Source organism: Triticum aestivum, chromosome 7B (assembly GCF_018294505.1).
Source record: "Triticum aestivum cultivar Chinese Spring chromosome 7B, IWGSC CS RefSeq v2.1, whole genome shotgun sequence".
NCBI lineage: Eukaryota > Viridiplantae > Streptophyta > Magnoliopsida > Poales > Poaceae > Triticum > Triticum aestivum.
This window is the reverse complement of record NC_057813.1, coordinates 548,727,883-548,743,674: the sequence shown is the minus strand read 5'-3', so window position 1 is coordinate 548,743,674 and position 15,792 is coordinate 548,727,883. Positions and strand designations below refer to the sequence as shown.

General features: G+C 49.7%; 1 protein-coding gene across 1 annotated transcript; it reads right to left on the bottom strand.

The window, feature by feature from the left end:
* Positions 1-156: 156 nt before the first annotated feature.
* On the bottom strand, positions 157-15,409 carry LOC123158645 (uncharacterized). The gene is made up of 16 exons (XM_044576556.1): positions 14,971-15,409; positions 10,657-10,678; positions 9,616-9,668; positions 9,317-9,512; positions 9,011-9,208; positions 8,827-8,898; positions 8,643-8,738; positions 8,404-8,483; positions 8,246-8,324; positions 7,907-8,150; positions 7,611-7,804; positions 7,390-7,495; positions 7,218-7,304; positions 7,042-7,113; positions 2,189-2,193; positions 157-1,003 (listed from the first exon to the last, which is right to left on the bottom strand). Exons 1-16 carry the CDS (start codon positions 15,381-15,383, stop codon positions 311-313), a joined length of 2,610 nt encoding a protein of 869 aa, XP_044432491.1. The 5' UTR covers positions 15,384-15,409; the 3' UTR covers positions 157-310.
* Positions 15,410-15,792: the final 383 nt, after the last annotated feature.

Below are 15,792 nucleotides of genomic sequence, written 5' to 3'. Positions count from 1 at the left end.
ATGAATGTAAGGTGCATGGATCAAGATCTTGGCCAGCCTCGAGAAATCTCAACCACATCACACACGGGCCGCTCTTGCACCAAGATGCAACGACACTTTTTTCACTCGTCAAGGAACATGCAACGGCATTACTATTGTTTTGGTGATGGGAGATGCTGCTCCAACAGTACAGGTAGTAATTGTGTAGCCGTGGCACATGTCTCTGCCACTGCCACTGCCAGAGCCAGACTGCCGCCGCTCTATGAAGTGAAGCTCTGGTCTGTCGGCCCGCTCAGTCTCACATGGAGGATCGGCAGTTCAGCAGCGCGTTTCAGCTGGCGGCGGCGGCGGTGACCAGGTTGAAGTAGACGGTGTAGAACTCGTCCTGGAGGCTCCGCAGCGGCTCCAGCACGAAGGTCCTCTCCGTGCCCTTGGCCACGAAAGTCAGCGGGTGGTACAGGCGTAGCGGTGGCGCCTGCGTGAAGCTCGCCGCCTTCCGGAACGCCGCGTCGTCGCCGCCGCCGCTCGTCCGGCAGCCGACCTGGGCCTTGTCGCCGGGGCCGTAGCCCTTTGCGCCGCCGGGGGCCGTCACGAAGCACCCTGGCCTGGTGCCGAGCTCCAGGGACACCGAGCCGGGGAGCCCGTCGAGCCCGGGCACGGCGTTGAACAGGGCCTCCGGCCCTGGATGCAGCCTGACCTCGAAGCCATTGGTGATCGCCATGCCCGGCCTGTCGAACGGCGCGATCGTCACGTTCGGCCCATGCAGAACAGGAGCGGCCGCGCCGTGCTCGGCGGCGGTGCTGTCGACCTCGTACGTGTCGACCACGATCGTGGCGCGCACGCACGCGTCGCTGCCGGCGACGGGCATCTCGTCCATCGTCAGCGTGTCGTCGGTGGCCGACACCGACAGGACGAAGGTCTGCGCGCCGGACCGCTGCGTCAGGGTGACGAGCTGCGAGTTGATCGCCTCATGAGGGACCGCGGCGATCCAGTCGGCCATGGAGGTGCCGTTCCTGGCGTCCACCTCCCACATGCCCGGGGTGAGGCCGTCGTTGGAGTGCTCGGTCGCGTTTTTTTTTTTTTCGATCAGAGGGGCCCCATGGCCCCATTTTCATTACGAAAATGGAGTCACAACATACTCCCTCCGTTCCAAAATAGATGACTCAATTTTATACTAAATTAGTACAAAGTTGAGTCATCTATTTTGGAACGGAGGGAGTACAAAGCAAGTTCCATACAAATTTAACATTTTTCGATGCCTAACATCTGCATCAGGAAACACTACTCATACATCTAGAGGCACTTCAACCGTACCTACAGGATGCTACAACAGAAGAACGCTCCAAAGCATCATCGCTACAAATGTTGCCTAATATTTTGCATCAGGGAAATAAACTCCTACACCTGAGATACCAAAATCTGCACCTACAGGGTGCTATATCAAAAGAACAAGAGAGATAATCGTAAATGCTGCATCTGTCAACACTTGATCAACAGAGCCTCCGTACAACTGGGCCCCACCCGTAAGCACGCTTGAAGACGTCCCTCGCTATCTGGGCCAACCTCTTGGTCACTTCCTTAAGAGTTTTTTCCACCCCTCTTTTCTGTAGCACACCCCAGGAATCCAACACATAACATAAAGAGACGATAATATCAGTAGGATCCCTAGGTAAAGAACTTTGAAAGCAGGATTTATTTCTTGCTTTCCAGATCGACCATAACAAAGCAGCCGTACCAATAGCTATAACCATTCTATCTTTCCCAGTATACTTAGGAAGCCAATTCTGGCAAAGGTCAAAGAATGACAGGGGTGTTTGGGGATTTCCCAAAGCACTCCCAACTACATTCCAAAGAAACCGAGCAAGAGAACAAGTGAAAAACAGATGATCAATATATTCATTGGCATCACAAAATTCACATTTGTTGGTGCCTTTCCAGCCTTTTTTACACAAGTTGTCCTTGGTCAGGATCCTTCCTTTGATAATTAACCATATAAAAGCTTTAATTTTCAAAGGTACATTCAGTTTCCAAAGAAACTTAAAAGGGAACACTACTCTCTTTGCAATAATATATTGATAAAGAGATTTAACAGAGAACTGACCAGAGCTAGTCAAAAGCCAGTTGACTTTGTCAGGTTCCTCACTCAGAACAACCTGACTGCACATATCCAGAAGCTTATTCCACATATCCAGTGTCTCCCCATATAAACATCTCCTAAATCTAATGCAGTTAAAATCATGTTCAAATGCTTTAGCAACCGTAATGTTTTGATGAAAAGTAAGCTTGTACAAGCGAGGAAAAAGTTGACAGAGAGGCTTGTTGTGGATCCAAGCATCTTCCCAAAATCTAGTTTTATGCCCATCTCCAACAATTCTCTGACAACAGTTGTAAAAGATATCTTTAACACTCATGATACCATTCTAGAAATGAGAGTTGGCAGGAGATGACTCACATTGAGACACAGTTTTCCTCTTCAGATACTTTGCTCTAATCATCTCCTGCCAATCCTCATCTTCATTCTCAAGTCTCCAGAGCCACTTACACAGAAGACTAATATTCTTGATATCCATATTAGTAACACCCAACCCCCCTTGGTCTCTAGGTTGACAAACGTCAAGCCAGTTAACTAGATGATACTTCCTAACCCCCTCTCTCTCTCTTGCCAAAGCACCCGTGCTCGAAAGAAATCGATTCTTTTCCCTACTCCTTTTGGTAGACGGAAAAAGTTAAGTAAATGGCTAATGACGTTACTCAAGCAAGTTTCAGTGCGGATAAGCCTACCGCCCATAGATAAAAGACCCCCCTGCCACGCTGCACCTCCTTTCTCTACTTTTTCTTCCGCTGGTTTCCAATTCGCATTACAAAGTTTTTTATAATGAAGGGGAAGACCTAAATACCTAAAAGGGAAGCCCCTAATAGCACAAGTAAAATTGCCGACATAATCAACTTGTTTCTCCAAAGCATTACCGAAACAGAATATTTCACTCTTTAAAAAATTAATCTTCAGACCGGTCAAATGCTCAAAAACACACAGAATAATTTTGAGGTTCCTAGCCCCCTCAAGGTCATCTTCAAAACAGAAAATAGTATCGTCCGCATATTGCAAAATATTTAGACCTCCTGCATACAACCTAGGCAACACTCCCTTGATAAATCCTTGTTCTTGCGCCCTTTGCACCAGGGTAGCAAGAACATCAGCCGCCAAATTGAAAAGCAAGGGGGGAAATGGGTCCCCTTGCCTCAAACCCTTCCTAGTAACAAAATACGGTCCGATAACATCATTAATAGTGATGGCAACCTTTCCATTACTAACGACATATTTTGTCCACTGGACAAAACGTTCAGGGAAGCCTTTCAGCTTTAGGACATTAAGCATGAAACTCCAATTAATTTTATCATAAGCTTTTTCAAAATCAATCTTAAAAGCACAGCAGAACATTTATTTCTATGTCAAGAGTGGATAGCTTCATGAAGCATAAGCACATTGTCCAGGATGTAGCGCCCCTTTATAAACGCAGATTAAGCTTTAGAAATTGTTTTATCCGCAATTTTCATAGCTCTATTGTTAAGAACTTTTGCAAAAAAAATTAAAAGGTACGTTCAGCATACAGATGGGGCAGTACATTTGAATCCTATCAGCCCCGTGCCCCTTAGCAAGCAAAGTGACTACCCCATAGTTAAGCCTTGAAATGTTAATCTTGCCCTCATAGAAGTCATGAAAAAGCCTAAGGAGATCATTACAAATGAGGTTCCAGAAAAATTGAAAGAACTCGGCAGGAAAGCCGTCCGGGCCAGCCGCTCTGTTGCGCTTCATAGAAAATAACGCATTTTTAACTTCATCCATAGTAAATTTGCAACTACGCTCAACCTTATCCTCTTCTGACAAAACATCATCAAGAGGGATACATAGAGATATTGGAGGTAAATCTACATGACCAAATAAATCTTTATAAAAATTAGTTGCATATTTGAGCAAGTTATCATCCCCCTGGATGATCCCTTCATCCTGGATAAGTCGAAAGATTTTACTCTTACGCTTCCGCCCACTAGCCTTAATCATAAAATACTTAGTGTTGCTATCCCCTTCTTTGATATCCCTCTCCTTCGAGCGTTGATACCATTTTATTTCTTCCTCTCTAAGAATTTTATTCAAATCATTTTGCAGACTATTTCTATGCACATAGTCCGCTGCTGATACACCAGCAAGCTCACACTTCTTATCAAGTATATCTAAAGCATTAATAATAAAACTCTTCTTTCTCCTGTAACTACCCTCAACATTAAGGTTCCAACCTTTGAGCCCGCTTCTTAATTTTCTCATAACAGCCTGCCACCAATCCAGGCTGTTTTTTTTAGCAGTGATAGAGTTCCAAATTCTAGAAACAGCGGCCGGCAACTCATCTCTAAGAAGCCAGCATAGCTCAAATTTAAAAGGCCTGGTAGCTACAACATTTATAACTCCAGTATGTACCAAAAGAGCAGCATGATCGGAGACACCTCTAACGAGTGTCCTGACCGTAACTAAAGGAAAATGATGTTCCCAAGATGGGCTAACAAGAATCCTATCTAGTTTTACATACAAGGGGTCGTCCTGGTTATTAGACCAAGTAAAGCTCCTCCCTGAGAGCTCTAACTCTTTTAGCCCCCAATGCTCAATGATGGAATTAAATTAAAAAGCCCAAATAGGGAGTTTTTTAGCTCTACTTCTCTCGTTGATCCTCCTAATGATATTGAAATCACCACCAATAACAAGGGGTAATTTATCATGCCCTAACATATGAACAAAATCGACCAGAAAGTCCTTCTTGTCTTTGGTATGAGCAGCCCCATACACATTGATCAAAGTCCACTTGAAACCCGATCTCTTATCCATAATGATCATTCTGGTAAAAAACCTACTAGCAGTGCACATGTCGACCTCAAACAGGTCCTCTCTGACACCCATGAGGAGCCCACCCGAGGCTCCTACAAAGGGTTGCCAAAGCCAAATGAAAGTAAATCTGCCACCGATACTAGCTAACCAAGGATTAGAAAAATCAGTTTTCTTAGTCTCCTGAATACAAATGAACTCTAAAGCATGGTCAGAAATGATTTTTTTAAGAAACCTTCTTTTTTCAGGTTCACCCAACCCCCTAGCATTCCAGAAAACACCAGCCATAAAACAAATTACTTTTTTTGTACCACACTTGACCTTTGGCTTGACGCTGACTCCTCCAGCGCAAGTCTGCTTTAGTTTAGATTTATATAACGATGATAAAAGAATTAATTCATCTCTAAGCTCTTCATCGTCCTCAGATTCACATTCTGAGTCAGATACAAGGTTCCTAATGTTATCAGGGTCAAAACTTCCCAGTTTTGACTCTTCATCACTACCTTCCACATTAGTCTTCTTCCTCATATTTGCAAGAAATAAATCACTCCTAGTTTTTTCTAAGCTCTTGATCATAGAAATAGTGCTATCTATTTCCTCAGGAGTATTGCCTAAGCTAACACCAATGCATTGCGTAATGTGCGAAATAAAACTAGGTACTGTATTTAAAACAATAGGTATATTGGGAGCAGTATTTAAATCTGTAGGAGCCATACCTGGGGTCTCCAGATTCTTCCTCCTCGCCATGTCAGTAGCTTTGTCCATAGTCTGCACCTCCTCTTTGTGTTTGTTCCTGACACTTCTTCTCCTCGCCGCCTCATCTAGAGCTGCCTTTTCTTTAGCCTTTTGAACCCTAACTTCAGCTTCCCTCAACTTTTGTTGCTTGGTAATATCAGCCTCCCCAAGATCTTGCAAAGGATTCAACACCACCCCTTGTACCCTGTTAGAGAAGGAGTTCTGCTTCGTCGCAACAACTCTTCCAGGAGGTGAAATAGCACCGGCTGTTTTAACCATGTCAGGGGTTAGGTTCTCCTTGTCATGCCTTAGGTTGCAATTTTCCTCAGCCGACAGCTCCTCTTCCACTTCAGCCTCAATCTCTTTAATTCTCTGAGTGCTAATCCCGAGCCTTCTGGCAAAATCTTCAGGATCCTGAGTGCAGTCATACTCTTCCTCTTGCTGGCTACCAACCCTTTCTGTAAAGTTCTCCATCATTTCAGCGTCCTTAGCAAAGTCTGCATTAATCTGCTCTACACCAGACCCCGCCTTGTCAGTCAAATGCTTCTTGTCTAGCAGTTTTTGTCTCACTTCCCTTTCAGCTATCCAATTCTTATCTAACTCGTATTGACTGGATATAACCTCATCAGAATTCTCAGCTACCGCATTTCCTCCGATACCAACAGCATCACTGTCTTGCCTTGGAGATTTACTGCATATCAGCTCATCCTTGTCGTTTCTGTCCCTAGGTCTCTTATCAGTAGTTTGTTGTGTAGGAGCCGAAGGCCTGGGGTAGCTGACCAAAACACCCCCCTCCAACGGGCCTCCCTCCTCCACAATATCCTCTAGCTCAAAGAAAATGTTATATACCAAGCCACTTTCATTCAGGGGAGCACTAGCTGGAATTTTCCTGGGATCCATAACTCCAATTTTTGCTCTCACCACCCCACATTGTCTATACAACTCCATGTCCAGTTCTAGAACATTCCCTATCAGAGAACCAGCCTCACAGAAGTCTTGATAGTGTTCAAGTGGTTCAGGCACTCCATCAATTCTAACCCAGCAGACATACAGCTTGTAAGATGCAATTGATGAATTAGTCCACCTGTCAACTTTGATTGTTGCTTTAGTACCGATCAGTCCAAAGTAGTGGTATCCCTTCATTTCATCAATTTTTTGCATCGATGGAAATTTCACAAGAAAGTTGTCCTTAAGATATGGCTTTGCTTGCCATTCCCATCCCCACTGGAACATCATGCTGAAAGAATTAACTAGGTGCAAGGCAGTAAGTGATTCACCTTTTACAGAGACAATAGCAATAGCCTGTTTAGCTTTATCCTGGTCAGGTTTTTTCCCAGACCTAGCAGAGAACATTTGAAGTCCATCAGCAGCGCTACCAATCAGACACGCCACAGGTTTGGGCTGATACAGGAGGGCACATTTCTTGGACTGCTCGGTCGCGTTAATGGTCTTGTTGCCGTGTGTCAGGCCGGCGAGGAGGTGCGGCCCGAACAGCACCGCCTGGATGGACGCATACTCCGGCCGGTCATCTGAAAAAGAAAACTACAGTTTCAGACTCCTTTTAAGTTCAGAAGACGCCTAACGTTCTTCCCAGAAAGATTCAGAGTTTCAGACACTGTCTGAGATTTCATACCTTTGATTGCCTCGGTTCTCAAGTTAATGGGAAATTGGAGCACTAAGGTATCATCGCCCCAGAGTTTTGTCAACGTGAGGAAATCACCTGCGAGAGAACGAGACAAGCTTGAAGCATGGGGATCTCTCAGAGTCTCGTATGAAATATCAGTACAGTTCATCAGTTGAGTTACCTGCAGATGTCAGGTTGAGTTTTTTGCCATTCAGAGTTGCCGTTGCGCCAACTGTGGATGTCCATGAAGGGATCCTCACGCTCATCTTTGCAGGCTGGGCATCTCCCTGTGCGCATCAGAAAGCGAAACAGATGAAAAAAGTCAATACTAATTCTTGCTTGGGTCAAAGAGGCTGCAGGCCTAGCTAGGCACCATGGCTGGGAGTGTCATTCAGAAGCTACCTTGGCAGAAATGGAGATTGTAACTTCAAAGTAAGAATCCGTTGACAACAGTGGCTTGGCCTGCTGCACGACGGTGAGGCCCGCCGCCTTCCAGTCGAAGGTGCTCGGTATGTGTTGAGCGATGTAGAGCCCCGGCACTTCACCCTCCTCCAGGAAGTATATGGTATCCCCCAACTTTGAGAACGATTCTATCCCTGTCAATTGTCAATTTGAACTTTGATTTAGAAACAACAGCAGCAGCAGCAGCAGCAGCGACAACAACAACAAGATGGCTTCCGCGGGTACTCGAGAATTACCTGTCCCGTAGCAGCACCAGAAGGTGTCATTTGGACCTCCCCACCCCCCCGGCATCTTCGGGGGAAGGCCTGAAGGGGGCGCGCCGCTGATGCTCTTGGATCGCCCAGGACCCATGGGGAGAAAGTAGATCATGACACCAGGCTGCGTTCCCCTCTGGTTGCCCATGATCCCGTTGATGAGCAGCCTCTCGTAGTGATCGGCGTACTTGACTTCCTTTGTCCACCTGAACAGGTTTCGGGACACCTGCAATGGATATAGCACAGCAAAAGGCAGGTTCAGAACCTGTCTTCTGTTGAATTGTTAACACATGTGATGGTAGATTGAGTGCAACACTTGACCTTAAGCAGGTTGTAGGTGGTGCAAGTCTCCTCGTTGGAGCTGATTTTGATCTCGTCTACTAGTCGCTTCGGGTCATGCCTGACATTTGCAAAGAACTTGAGCGGGAAAAAAAGATCCTAAGGCGGAAATATGGTGATATGCAAGTATTATCGCTCACCAGTGTTCCATGGTAGATGTGCCGCCTGTCGCAAATGTGTGGGAGGAGTTCACAACGTCAAAGAAGAATGTTGCAATGTCCTGTTCCATGGGTTAGTTCAGTATTCAGTTCACCAAATTTTTGAAAAATGGATGGTACTGTGGCATGATAGTTGCACAGTTACAAGTTGATGAAGACTATGACGTTATCCATCAAGGTGGAGGTCTTTGCCAACGATTCTAAGAGAAATTTCAATTTACCTTGTAAAGATGGTCACCGACGACTTCATATCTCTTCTGCGCACCGACTAGGACAGGAATGTGAGTGTTAACATGCAGCCCCGCTATATCATCATCCTGAAAAGAAAAAGGTCAACATCACCGAACCGTTGCTTAAAACTTCTGAAACCCCAGAAATCAAAATGAAACCCAAAGTTCTCCTGACATGAAGGCTGAGGGGGCCGAGGAAGCACGGTTTGTCGAAAAGATGGGCCATTGTCAGGTGCTTCTGTTCTTTCTGCAGAGATAGAAAACAACTCTGACAAGGATTTGATACATACACCACAGGCTCACAACCGGAACGAAGATCACAAAACACTACTAGTTGCAATGAGATAGTACGATATTACCGTCAGAGTGTACAGCTGATACATGACATCGTTCAGTCCGCCGGTCTCCTCGTTCATCGCCTCCCAGTGCCTCTGGATCGAGTGCGTCTGTATCAGGTTCTTCACACGCTCGCTGAAGTAATCCGTCATCCACACCACCATGCCAAGGCCCTTTCGGTTCCCGGCCAGCGTGTACTGGTCCAGAAGGCCTTGCATGATCTGTCAGAAAACAGTAAGTAAAGTGAGATGACATGAATGATGTGAGTTTTTCTCGGTAACTGGAACTAAAAGTTGGATGGTGTTTTTTGTTTTGATGCGCGGATCGACCTTGTGGATGGTGTAGTAGGGCGACCAGGCCTCGGAGAGCTCCTCGTACATGTCGAACGCCTCGTCGGGGTAAGCCGAGAGGTAGCCCGTGCCCATCTTCCTCTGGCAGTCGTCGAGGATGTCCACCACCCTGGCCATCTTCTCCCTGAGGGTGTCGTTGTGCGTGCTCGCCCACATGTGCGCGCTCGCGCTCGCGCTCAGGTAGTGCCATGCGGACGAACACGTGCACGCACGGCTTCCTTGATCAGATGAAATGCAAGAAATGTACTGTAGCCGGAATGGAGAGAGGTGAGACGAGCAACTGACCTACGAAATGGCCGCGGAGCTGGCCGTCGGGCGCCTCCCACCCGCCCTAGGGCTCCCCGACGGTGGGTGTTAGACTGTATTTCCATGTGTATATTGTAACGTTGTATACCACCTCATTATATATATATATATATGTGATAGGCCACCCCTAGAGGGTTGTGCCGGTTCCCCCCAAAGCCTATTGTCTTACATGGTATCACGCTAGGTTACATCCGCTTCCGCCTAAAAACCCTAAACCGCCGCCGCCGCCACCGCCGCCGCCGCCGCCGCCGCGCCCGCCTCCGCCGTCGCCCGACTGCTATGACGTCCGCCGCTGCGTCCGGCTCCACCGCCACCAGTTTTCTGCCGGCCTCCCTCGCGGCACTTCTCTCGAGGCCGCTGGATGCCGCCTCCCTTCAGGCGCCGATCGGGACACGGAGCGTCGGCTCCCTCTTCGCGCTCCCGCCGGCTGCTACTTCGCCCGGGCAGGCGCTTGTGGCCCACACCACCGCCGCCCCGTCAAACCGCGGCTGTCGCACCCTCGGCCACTGCGCCGCTGGTGACGGAGGACGTCGCACTGGCAGGCTTCGCGGCGTCAACCGCGGCCATCGCGCCCTCTGTCACCGCGCCGGCTGCCCCTCCGACTGTCTCCACGGTGTTCTCACCTCAGCCAGTCTCCTCGATGGGATCGCAGCCGCCGCCGCCGTTTCACTTCGGCCATCTCATCACCATCAAGTTGTCGTCGGACAATTACATCTTCTGGCGCGCGCAGGTTCTTCCGCTTCTTGGGAGTCACTACCTGCTTGGCTATGTCGACGGCTCTCTCCCTTGCCCTCCTGCGCTGGTTGACAGCGTGCATGGTCCGGTCTATAATCCGGCTCACCGTGTCTGGACAGGGCAGGATCAGGCGAACCTCTCCTCCATCCAGGGGTCGCTCTCTCCGGCCGTTGCTGGGCTTGTTGTCTTCGCCAAGACGTCCCACGAGGCATGGACTATTCTTGAGCGCTCGTTTGCGGCACAGTCGCAGGCTCGTGTATCTGGGCTCCGTCGCCAACTTGGGGAGTGTCAGAAGCTTGACTCCACCTCCACTGAGTTCTACAACAAAGTCAAGAGTCTCGCCGACACGCTGGCCTCCATTGGACAGCCCCTCACCGACTCCGAGTTCAACTCGTTTATTATCAATGGTCTTGATGAGGAGTATGACGCCCTAGTCGAGATCATCAATGAGAGGGGCAACTCCACGCCCATGCCAGCACACGAGGTCTTTTCACGCCTCCTACTTACTGAGCAACGAGTCGAGACGCGCCGATCCAGGGGCAACGGCGCCCTCTCGGCAAACGCCGCCACCAAGGGTGGTCGCTCCTCTGCTTCATCCAGGGTTCCTTCGGGGCAGTCACCACCACCCGCCTCGGCCCCTCCTCCTACAGCGACGCTACCAGGGGCTGGCGGTCCACGTGTGTGCCAGCTTTGTGGTCGCGATGGGCACTGGGCCTCGAAGTGTCACAAGCGCTTCCAGCGGGGTTTTCTTGGTCTTGGCAATGACGGGAAGGATACACGCAACTTTGCTCGTCAGGTCGCCATGGCTGATCGTCCGCCGCCGCAGAAGCCACAGGGACACACTCAGTCCTACTCCATTGGTCCCCACTGGTACATGGACTCTGGGGCGACAGAGCACCTGACCAGTGAGATGGGGAAGCTTCACACTCGTGAACCCTACCATGGCTCCGACAAGATCCACACCGCCAATGGAGCAGGTATGCACATCTCTCATATTGGTCAAGCATCACTTCTCACTAGACATGCCAATAGGAGTCTTCAACTTCGCAATGTTCTTCGAGTTCCATCTGTGACACGTAATCTTCTTTCAGTTCCTAAACTCACTCGTGATAATAATGTGCTTTGTGAATTTCATCCTTTTGATCTTTTTATTAAGGATCGGGGCACGAGGGACATTCTTCTTAGTGGGCGGCTCTGCCAAGGTCTCTATCGTCTGGAGCATCCTGGCGTCGCTCGCGTCTTCAGTGGAGTTCGGGTATCTCCGTCACAGTGGCATGCTCGTCTTGGTCACCCGGCCACACCTATTGTCCGGCATGTTTTGCGTCGTCATGAGCTTCCTAGTGTGTCTAGTAATAAAGATGTAGCAGTGTGTGATGCTTGTCAGCAGGGGAAGAGTCATCAACTTCCTTTTTCGGAGTCCAGTCGTGAGGTGAAACATCCTTTAGAACTTGTGTTTTCAGATGTATGGGGTCCTGCTCAGACTTCTGTTAGTGGTCATAATTATTATATCAGTTTTGTTGATGCTTACAGCCGCTTTACCTGGCTTTATCTTATCAAACGTAAATCTGATGTGTTTGACATTTTTGTTCAGTTCCAAAAACATGTTGAACGCCTTCTCAAGCACAAAATTGTTCATGTTCAGTCGGACTGGGGTGGCGAGTATCGCAACCTCAACTCCTTTTTTCAGTCGCTTGGGATCACTCACCGTTTAGCATGTCCACATACACATCAGCAGAATGGTTCAGTAGAACGTAAGCATCGTCACATTGTTGAAGCTGGTCTGACTCTTTTGGCCCATGCATCTGTTCCGTTTCATTTTTGGAGTGATGCTTTCACCACTGCATGTTTTCTCATCAATCGTACTCCCACTCGTGTTTTGAATATGAAGACACCCATTGAAGTTCTCCTTAATGAACAACCGGATTACACCTTTCTCAAGGTGTTTGGGTGTGCTTGCTGGCCCCATCTCCGTCCATATAACAAGCGTAAGCTCGAGTTTCGTTCCAAGAAGTGTGTTTTTCTTGGTTATAGCTCTCTTCATAAAGGATACAAATGTCTTCATGTTCCCACTAATCGTGTCTACATCTCTCGGGATGTTGTGTTTGATGAGCATGTTTTTCCCTTTGCCAAACTCCCTGTGTCCACTACCGAGCCACCTGTCATGCATTCATCCTCTGTTGCTTCTGACCAATTTGATGATGTTGCATATTCTCCTCTATTGTTGCCTAACCATGGTGCAGGCACTGGTCGTGGGGCTCGTTTGGAGATTCTGGAAGCGCCGTCTTCCTCTTCGTCGCCATCGCCTTCATCCTCGGCACCTTCTGTTGTGCATGAGGAGCACATGGCGCCCCTGCATGGCCTCGGTTTCCGTGCTCATGCACGGCCGATCGACGTCCTGGCCCGGTCGCCTCTGACTTCTGGGCTGCCTTCGCCATCGTCGCGCCCTGCAACCCCGCCGACTGGGCCGGCCTCCTCGGTCCCCGTCTCGCCCAGGGCGTCGGGGCAGTCATCACTAGGCCTGGCCTCGCCCGCCCCTGCCTCGCCCAGGGTGTCTGGGCCCTTCTCACCAGGGCCGGCCTCGCCTGCTCTCGCCTCGCCAAGGCCGTCTGGGCCGGTGTCACCGGAGCTGGCCTCGCCCACCCTCGGTTCGCCCATGGCCTCTGAGCCCCTGTCGTCGGGCCAGTCTTCGCCATGCAGCCCGGAGTCGTCTGTCCCGAGCTCGCCTGAGGTGATTCCTGCATCTCCGGCGACCGTCACGTCTCCGTCACCTTCGCCTCCGCCGGCTCCCGCTGCTGCTCTACGTCCACATACGCGCAGTCGGAGTGGCATTTTTCAGCCTAAGCAACGTCACGATGGCACAGTTGCTTGGTTAGCGGCGTGCATGTCTGCTGCTCTCGCAGATCCATCCTCTGAGCCACGCACGTATCAAGCTGCTATGCGCATTCCTCATTGGAGAGAGGCCATGGAGCAGGAGTATCAAGCGCTTCTTCGCAATCATACATGGACTCTTGTTCCTCCACAATCACGGGTAAATGTCATTGATTCCAAATGGGTTTTCAAAGTGAAGAGGCATTCTGATGGGTCCATTGAGCGCTATAAGGCTCGTCTGGTTGCTCGTGGTTTTCGACAGCGTTTTGGACTTGACTATGAAGACACCTTCAGTCCAGTGGTCAAGCCTACTACCATCAGACTTCTTCTCTCTCTGGCTGTTACTCGAGGTTGGTTTCTTCGTCAGCTTGATGTTCAAAATGCTTTTCTTCATGGTGTCTTGGCGGAGGAGGTTTACATGCGCCAGCCTCCGGGTTTCTCTGATCCGGATCGCCCTGATCATCTCTGTCGTCTGTCCAAGGCAATTTATGGTCTGAAGCAGGCTCCTCGTGCTTGGCATGCTCGTCTTGCAATGGGTCTTCGTGCTCATGGTTTTGCATCATCAACTGCTGACTCCTCATTGTTTCTTCTTCAAAGGCCTGAGGTTACTATGTACTTGTTGGTCTATGTAGATGATATCATTTTGGTCAGCTCCTCTCAGTCGGCTGCTACTGCGCTTGTTCGCTCACTTGGTGCTGATTTTGCGGTCAAGGACCTTGGGAAGCTTCATTACTTTCTTGGTGTGGAGGTTACTTCTCGTGCTGCTGGTCTTGTTATGACGCAGAAGAAGTACTCTCTGGATTTGTTGCAGCGAGCTGGGATGCTTAAGTGCAAACCGACGACTACACCCATGTCTACCACTGATAAGCTCAATGCTGTTGATGGTGTGCTTCTTTCTTCTTCTGATGCGACCGAGTACCGGAGTATTGTCGGTGGGCTCCAGTACTTGACGATCACGCGACCAGACATTTCCTATGCTGTTAACCGAGTCTGCCAGTATCTGCAGTCACCCCGTGACACTCATTGGTCTGCTGTTAAGCGGATTTTGCGCTATATTCGTTTCACGGTGGCTCATGGTTTGCATATTCGGCCGTCTGACTCTGGTTGTCTTTCAGCATATTCTGATGCAGGCTGGGCTGGCAATCCGGATGACAGGCGATCCACGGGGGGTTATGCTGTCTTCTTTGGCTCTAACCTGATTGCCTGGAGTGCTCGGAAACATGCTACTGTCTCGCATAGCAGTACTGAGGCTGAGTATAAGGCTGTGGCCAATGCCACATCAGAGATTATCTGGGTACAGTCCTTGCTTCAGGAGTTAAGTATACCCCAATCACAGCCTCCTGTTCTTTGGTGTGATAACATCGGTGCTACATACCTTTCTGCAAATCCGGTATTCCATGCCCGAACGAAACACATTGAAGTTGACTATCACTTTGTGCGTGAACGTGTCTCTCAGAAGCAACTACAGATCAAGTTTATTTCTTCCAAGGATCAACTTGCTGACATCTTCACCAAGCCATTGCCTTTGCCACAGTTTGAGACTTGCAGGCGCAATCTTACCCTTCTAGATTCATTAGAAAGTGGCTAAGATTGAGGGAGGGTGTTAGACTGTATTTCCATGTGTATATTGTAACGTTGTATACCACCTCATTATATATATATGTGATAGGCCACCCCTAGAGGGTTGTGCCGGTTCCCCCAAAGCCTATTGTCTTACAGTGGGCAGGCCGGCCTGCTGGCGGAAGCTCCAGGTGAGGCGGTCGGGGTCGAGGTAGAGGAGGTACTCGAGGTTGGTCTGCTGGCCCTGCCAGTACATGGAGCCGGGGCCGAGGCGGACGTCGTGCAGGGACGCCTGGGAGAGGAACTCCGCGGGGGCATGGCCACCGCCGCCGGCGTGGCGGGTGAGGCTCCGGTAGAGCGCGAGCCAGTCGAACTCGGCCTTGGCGCCGAGCTTGCGCGGCAGGAGCGTCATCCAGGTCGCCTCCTCCGTCGGGTTCAGGTGGGGCAGGCCGTCGTCGTGCTTGCCCTGCGTGCTGTCGTACAGCCGGTCCACGCACAGGTGCAGCGCCGCCGCGCCCTCCATGGCCGCGGCCATGCACAGAAGCAGCAGCGGCACCATGTCCATGCTTCGCGCCATTGATAGATTCTCGGTGGACTGCAGTCTACGACGCTCCGGCTTGCACGGGTCACGGAGAAATGGAGAGGGACGTATATATAGGCACGAGCCGTGCTACATGTACGGGATAGATGGCGCGAAAGAAGCTTTGCGCGGCTGACGTGGAAAGCGGTCGGTTGAGATCACGGGGGATTAGATTGACAGGGGAGAAAACTAAGGAGCGAGCTTGGCGCCAATTTTTTCCCCTTCCTTTTTGACAGGATGCGCTAGGCGCCATCTTAACATCAGTACATTTTTGTAGCGTGCGTGAAGGAATTACCTTTAGCGGCCATAGAATGAACGAGGAAAGGGCCGAGGCCCAACCACAGGCCGGCCTTGTTGGAGAGAAGTACAACCTCTAGCTGCCCTCTTTTTTTTTTGTATGTACTTT

Coding starts and splice junctions, on each gene's coding strand:
- LOC123158645 (XM_044576556.1), bottom strand. CDS start 15,383: ATGGCGCGAAGCATGGACATGGTGCCGCTGCTGCTTCTGTGCATGGCC. Junction 9,669..10,656: donor AAGCTTCTGACACTCCCCAA/GTTGGCGACGGA, acceptor GGGGAGCCCTAG/GGCGGGTGGGAGGCGCCCGA. Junction 8,739..8,826: donor TCGGCCCCCTCAGCCTTCAT/GTCAGGAGAACT, acceptor TTTTCTTTTCAG/GATGATGATATAGCGGGGCT.